This window comes from Rutilus rutilus (genome assembly GCF_951802725.1).
Source record: "Rutilus rutilus genome assembly, chromosome: 1".
Taxonomy (NCBI): Eukaryota; Metazoa; Chordata; class Actinopteri; order Cypriniformes; family Leuciscidae; genus Rutilus; species Rutilus rutilus.
This window is the reverse complement of record NC_140209.1, coordinates 74,585,206-74,592,488: the sequence shown is the minus strand read 5'-3', so window position 1 is coordinate 74,592,488 and position 7,283 is coordinate 74,585,206. Positions and strand designations below refer to the sequence as shown.

The window sequence follows — 7,283 nt, the reverse complement described above, 5'->3', positions numbered from 1 at the left end:
GTAAGTGTGTTATTATACAATATAACATATATTACGTGTTTTTCTGAGTATCTTATGTTTGTGTTTCACTGTTTTGAGATGGCCAATGCTAACTGGTGATGGCTAAGATTGTCCTCAAGCGTAACGTTATGTGTGCATTGAGCGCTCATGTTACTGTTGTGTTGGACATTTATCAGTTTGTTTATGTGCCTGTGTGTCTTTATCCACGGATTTGTGTTTGTCCGTGTTTGTTTGTGTGTGTTTGGTGCTTTTAGCGCTCTTGTTATTGTTATGAGGGTGCGTGAATCGCTGTTTATGTCCCTGTTTGTCTTTATGCACGGGTGTGTGTGTGTGTGTGTGTGTGTGTGTGTGTGTGTGTGTGTGTGTGTATATATAAAATAGTACACAATACATAAAAGATATAAATTATTTGTTTGTTTTTTTTGCTTTTTTTATATCACAGAAAAACATCTGACATTGAACTGGATGAAGAAGAGTCAGCAGAAAGCCATATGATGGACATCAAAGAGGAACCCTATCCTTCACCTTCCTAGAGAGGTTCAATAACCAAAGAAAAACCTAATCATAAATTTGTTAATAGTTTGATATATATGTAGTGTATAAAATACTAATATTAAATAATATTTTAATACCATAACACTTGTTTTGTATTGTTATTTGCACAAATTTCAGTTTCAAGAATGGCAAAAAAACAATATAATGTGTTTATGCTTCAGTTACTATGTGTCAACAATTATTTACAGTGAATCTGAATAAGGAATAGAATAGCTCTAAGTGTAACCTTTCATTAGAGCCCAAAATTTTGCCTGTACAGTAAAGCATTCAAGAATAGCAGCATGTTATGTGTCTGTGGTTACAAAGTGTCATTTGGAGGCTCCAAGTGGCCTTTTTTGGGGAGCGCCTAGACATAAACTTAGATAAACCTGTGTAAAACACTCATTAGCTTAGGTTTTGTTATCAACATTTAAATTGGGCTTGGTAAGGCTTCATGCTGTGATCCCACTGTGTTTTCCAGCTAATACCTCCCAGCTATAGTTATCTGCAGGCATCTTTTTACAAAAAAAAAGTTAGGCGGAAATTTTTTCCCTCTTTTTTAGTGTGTTCAAAGTTCTATTACTCAATACCAGTGAGACTTACAGTGATTCTGACTGTTTGGGAACAAACCTCAAAGTGTCCCCTTTCAAAAGAGACCAATACCATGCATATACTCCAAATGGTTCAAGAACAGCATGCAATTTAATTTGGGTAGGCCTTTTTTAGGTGTTTTTGGCAGAATTTGCAGGAACGCTAACAGGTTGCCACTTTTGCCTGTGGGTGAAACATTTTGCATATAAAATAAAGAAATGAACAACATATTCAAGAGATGATGATTTGGGTTTTCGTAATAAAAAATAACATCTTTAAGGCTAAAACTGTGGGTCACATTATAGGGTTAAAATATAAGAACTTAAATCAACCCTAAATGTATTGGTTAAACTACAATCACAAAATAAATGGGCACTTGATTCTTAAACAAAACCACAAAATGATCAAGTTTCATCAATATCAGGATATTTACAGATAGATGAATTAAAGCTGTCGCTCATATCTTTTAAGTTGTTGCGCTTGTGATAACGTTGTAGGTCAAATGATAACCTCAACATGGCGGATGATGTACGGCTCGCATTCATACTTAACGCGATCAGGCTATATAGTACCTACTCTTTTAGCGCTCGTTAAGCAAGTACTTATTGAAATTAAGGACCTACTCAGTGAATATGCGGTTTCTAACACAGCCAGGGTGTAGCAAACACACACTCACAGTCCTTTTACACAACAATTAGTTAGTCATGTGACAATCACCTGATTACGTAATGTAGAATAGTCACAAGAGAGAAAAAATTGTTAGATAAATATAGAGGACAGACATATCTCACCAAAGAAATACACAACACAACATAATATAAAACAATATATAATAAAAAAAAAAAATATATATATATATATACACACACACACACATATATAATATATATAATATATATATATATATACAGTGCTATGCATAAGTGTATACACCCATGCTAAAGTTGACTAAAAAGAGGAATAAAAAATCATATTTTGGAAATTTAATTTAATGCCTTAATTTAAAAAATTAGGAAAAATCCAACCTTTAAGGACACTAATTTTCTTTGTGAATGAATAATGTATCGTAAATAAATAAATGTTCTTCCTTAAAATACATGGTGCATAAGTGAGTACACCCCTATGTTAAATTCCCATAGAGGCAGGCAGATTTTTATTTTTAAGTATTTTAAAAAAAAAAAAATTTAGGATACTATGCATCCTGATAAAGTTCCCTTGGCCTTTGGAATTAAAATAGCCCCACATCATCACATAGCATTCACCATACCTAGAGATTGGCATGATTTTATTTCAGTTAGCCTAAAAGCTAGTTTGATTTTCATTGAGAGCATAGTATCCTAATTTTTTTTTTTTTTTTTTAAATACTTCTGCCTGCCTCTATGGGAATTTAACATAGGGGTGTCCAAACTTATGCACCCTGTATTTTAAGGAAGAACATTTATTTATTTACGATACATTATTCATTGACAAAGAAAATTGGTGTCCTTAAAGGTTGGATTTTTCCTAATTTTTTAAATTAAGGCATTAAGTTCAATTTCCAAAATATGATTTTTTATTCCTCTTTTTAGTCAACTTTAGCATGGGTGTATAAACTTATGCATAGCACTGTATATATATATATATATATATTAGAGCTGGGGGAATTAACGCGTTAATCTTTGCGATTAATTTGAAATGTTTAACGCGTAAAAAAAAATAACGCAATTAACGCAGCACTTTTTTTTTTTCTTTTTTTTTCTCGTTTTAATGATTTCCTGTTGCGGCTGCTATTGAAAAGACCGAAATATGCCCTCCCGCCTCTCCGTGTTCGGCGATCAGGTTTCATTCTCGCGCAGCTTTCATGAGCAGGTCTTTTCCGCTCCGCGTGTGTGTGTGTGTGTGTGTGTGTGTCAGCGCGCTCTGTCGTTAACGGCCCAGCGGCGCGCTCTCAGTTCCGTGTATGTGTGTGTGTGTGTGTGTCGGCGGCTCTGTCGTTAACGGCCCAAACGCTTCAATCATGTACCGAGCACTGGAAAAGTAAAGTCCGCTCAAATAACGTGACATTTCTCAGTAGACTTCTGTTTGCTGAGCTGGTATAGCCATGCTGGGCAACAATGGTAAAATTATGACCTGCTTTGATCACATGCTCTGCTAATAATAGTAGGACTATATTTTATTTTGATAATTAGTTAAAAAAATAAATAATAATAATAATCTGTTAAATTGATTATATTTTAATATAGGGCTATTTTCTGTTCCTTTTCCCCCCTGTGTTGTTTAATTAGGTGATTCTAAGTTAAAAGGAATAGTTCACTTTAAAATGAAAATTCTGTCATCATACTCACCCTCATGTTGTTTTCAAACCTGTATGAATTTCTTTCTTCTACTGAACACAAAGGAAGATATTTAGAAGAATGTCAGTAACCAGACAGTTTCTGGGTCCCATTGTCTTTAGGAAAAATATATACTATGGAAGTCAATGGTACCAGAAACTGTCTGGTTACTGACATTCTTCTAAATATATTCATTTGTGTTCAGTAGAAGAAAGAAATTCATACAGGATTGAAACAACATGAGGGTGAGTATCTGATGACAGAATTTTCATTTTAAAGTGAACTATTCCTTTAAATATTGATGATTACAAGCTTGGGGGAAACGCAATTAATTGCAATTAATTACAGAAATTGTGCAATTAATTAGTTAATTTTTTTTAATCGATTCCCACCCCTAATATATATATATATATATATATATATATATAACAGATCAGAGTCACAAATGTATTCCAAAACATAGATTTTACAAAAAAAAATCTATAAATAATATTTTTTTATGTACACCTTCACATAAAATATCAATGAAATATACAAATCAGAATCAACAATATATTCCCAATTCCACAACTTGGATTTCACACAAAACTAAATAGATATTTATAATAATGAATTATTATATTAATTATTATAAATAATTATTATTCATACTAAACCAACATTGATCATTCAATATCACGTTTCTAATACGCATGCTAACACACACGCTGCTTTATTTAATTGTGAAGTCTGAGTCTCTTCCACCTTTACACATTTACACATGTATTTCTCCTCATAGACAGTAGTGAGACTCTTCTGTGGATCACCTGATGGTTTCTGCTCCTCTCATGATCATTTCACACTACGATATAACACATCTGTCAGAGTTTGGTGTTTGATCTTAATATACTCTGTAAAGTGGAACAGGAGAGAAAACAATCAGAGTTCAGTGGAACAAAGTGCAAATTATTATATTTCAATTACTGTTTTTTTTTTTTTTTTTTTTTTTTAATAAGTTAAATTGAATTCCTGTAATCAGATTAATTACTGACAATACATGATCTTGGATAGATTTGTGTTTTTAAATATAATAGATGTAAAGCATGAATCATGTTCATGTGTGTGTGTGTGTGTGTCTGTGCGACTCCTATTGAGTCTCTGTAAAGGAGAAACTAATGAGTGTACGGCGTATGGCATAAACCACAGGGAGCAAATACAAATGTTATTTTGAGTTCAAACACAAACCTTTAGTTAAAGCCGTTTGTCCTCTAGTTCAGATGTTAGATGTTAAATAAGGTTAGATGTTAGAAACATGGTTAGTTTAATATAGTTTAAAATTTCTACGACATTGTATAAAGCTGTGACAGTGAGCTTTTGTTCTCTTTCCTCCTTTGTGTTAAACATTTCAATAACTTCACATTTTGTTCTCACACAAACCCTTTGTTGCAATAAAGCTTAATGATAATTTCCTTTCACGAATGTTTGAAAGGTTTGTTCACATATCAGAGGTAAATGAAGATCTCTTTAATATCTCAGTGATGTTTCCTCACCTCAGGACACAGTTTGAGTCTCGTAGCTCGTCTCTGAGCCACTGCTGTGAGTCTCCTATCTTATTGTCTCTCAGATCAAGCTCTTTTAGAAACTGCAGTGCTTTTGAGTTAGTCAAAGACTGAGTTAGAGAAGAAACATCTGTAATGCCACAGTTCCATAGTCTAGAAAGACACAAACAGAGGAAGAGAGATTATCTTACAAACAAATCATGAATGTGAAGAATTTTACACAAATATAATGTGAACTCAGACTCACTGAGATATTGAGAATAAAGTGTTTTAGTTTAAAAACCCAGAAAGTGCACTGCTATAAACAATGAAACATAAGCCCTGCTGTCTTCAAATAAATAAACTTCAGTCACACTGTAATTGCTGTACAGTATAATGATACTAACTGTAGTTTCTCCAGCTTGAGTTGTGGGTTCATCAGTAGATCACTGAGGTTTTTCACTCCAGAGTCTCCTAGTTTATTCCAGCTCAGGTCCAGCTCTCTCAGGTGTGACGGGTTTGATTTCAGAGCTGAAGTCAGGATGAGACTCTGTTTCTCTGTAATACTGCAGTTCCACAGACTGAAGACAGAAAGAGAAAATGACTCAGATCTATGATGATCAACTAACGTGTTCATCTTCATCCAGCAGACTTTTGCTGACAAATAAACAGGGATATCAAGGTAAAGGTAACATGGAGAAAGACTACACATTGTTCATTTAAATATACTACCAACACTGTAACAATACAAAGGTTGAAATTGTTGATGTATTCATGTTTACACATTCATTTCATTTCATTTTTAAAGGGTCATGAAACCCCAAAACACATTTTTTGATGACGTGACGCGTGACCTTTCCAACGTGATGATGTAATACGTGGCACATCTCAGAGATGGTACAAGACGGGCATTTGTGGTTAAAAAGTATATATATATATATATATACCCCCTTTTTTTGAATATGTTGGGAAGTTGACCTTCCCAGACAATCCTGAGTAAACTTAGTGTCCCACGTTTTTTGCTGCAAATGACTGGGCAGTAGTTCTTGGACCGTCACTCACAGCTATTAGTCAATGTGTTTGTTTTTTGTTTTTTTACTTCATTGTTACTATGTTGTTTGTCGTTTATTTTTGTTGATTCTTGGTGTTTATGTTTTTGTATTTTTTTTCTTCTTTGTATGTGAAGCGGAACTTTGTTAGTTCTTATTTCATGTTCAAAATTTAATAAAGAGATTGATAAAAAAAAAAAAAAGTATATACTGTATATATATAAACCAAAATACAGCGAATAGTCTTCTTGGCGCGCCTACTTTTGAAAGTCAACATTTAGAGTCAACTAAGTTAAATGCATTGTAAAGGCCTAGGTCACTCTGGAATAAATCACAACGTGTTTCATGATAAAAACGTGACTTTAGTTTACAGTCTGGAAAATACAGTAGGTTATAGTAAATAATTTCACGGACCCCCTGGCACTTAAGAACTGAAAGCCTCATAAGAAAGCCCTGTCGAGGCTCTTCCCCGGTGCGGGTCGTGTCGAGCCATTAGTCTGGGTGTTTGATGAGAAAAAGATGAAATGTAGTAGTTGCAATAAACGCGTTGAGAATCCGTACAACTGCAGCAGCAGAGGACTTTTATTCTGCTGAGCGGAGCTGAGGAAGAACTGATGACGGGACAGTTTGATCTTCGGCTGACAAATCAGAGGAAAGGAGCGTTTCATTCCCGCCTACGTGTAGAAATCAAATATTCAAGCTGTTTATAAATGTTTCTACCTGAGAACGAAAAGTGAAAAATCAAGATGAATACTTGTTTTTAGTTTTTTTGAAAAAATAAAAAGACGAAAAAGGAAGTGTTTTCTCGTTTTCTACTTTCAATATTAAATCAAAAAACGAATGAACACACGACACGGTCCGTGTATCTTTTGGTCATTTGATTTCCTGTTTGGAATGGAATAACGAGAAATGAAAAGACGGATCGTTTATTCGGTGTTTCGTTTAGTTTAATAAACGGAAAATGAGATTTTGGCTCGATTTCTAATTTTTCGTTTGTGGTTTACAAATCGGTTTATGGCTTTGATATTGCGTTTGCACATGTGGGCGGAGCTGAAACGCCCCTTTCATCTGATTGGTCAAACCGCTTCGTCTTCAGTACAGTCAGAATAAGAGTCCGTACGGCACACTCACATCCCACTTTAACCCCCTGTGAACAATAGGGGAAACCCAGAAAGTGCACTGCTATAAACAATGAAACATAAGCCCTGCTGTCTTCAAATAAATAAACTTCAGTCACACTGTAATTGCTGTACAGTATAATGATACTAACTCTAGTTTCT

At 34.2% G+C, this 7,283-nt stretch overlaps 1 protein-coding gene across 1 annotated transcript in view; it reads right to left on the bottom strand.

The window, feature by feature from the left end:
• Positions 1 to 3,688: 3,688 nt before the first annotated feature.
• LOC311305800 (uncharacterized protein) overlaps positions 3,689 to 7,283 on the bottom strand; it is a 1,224,369-nt gene continuing 1,220,774 nt past the window's right edge. The window contains exons 35-38 of the mRNA XM_084433678.1: positions 7,274 to 7,283; positions 5,362 to 5,535; positions 4,967 to 5,128; positions 3,689 to 4,327 (exon numbers count right to left, since the gene is read on the bottom strand). The exon at positions 7,274 to 7,283 is cut by the window's right edge and continues 164 nt beyond it. Of these exons, the coding sequence (XP_084289804.1) occupies positions 4,318 to 4,327; positions 4,967 to 5,128; positions 5,362 to 5,535; positions 7,274 to 7,283 (356 nt within the window). The 3' untranslated portion in view covers positions 3,689 to 4,317. The remainder of the gene's footprint in view (positions 4,328 to 4,966; positions 5,129 to 5,361; positions 5,536 to 7,273) is intronic.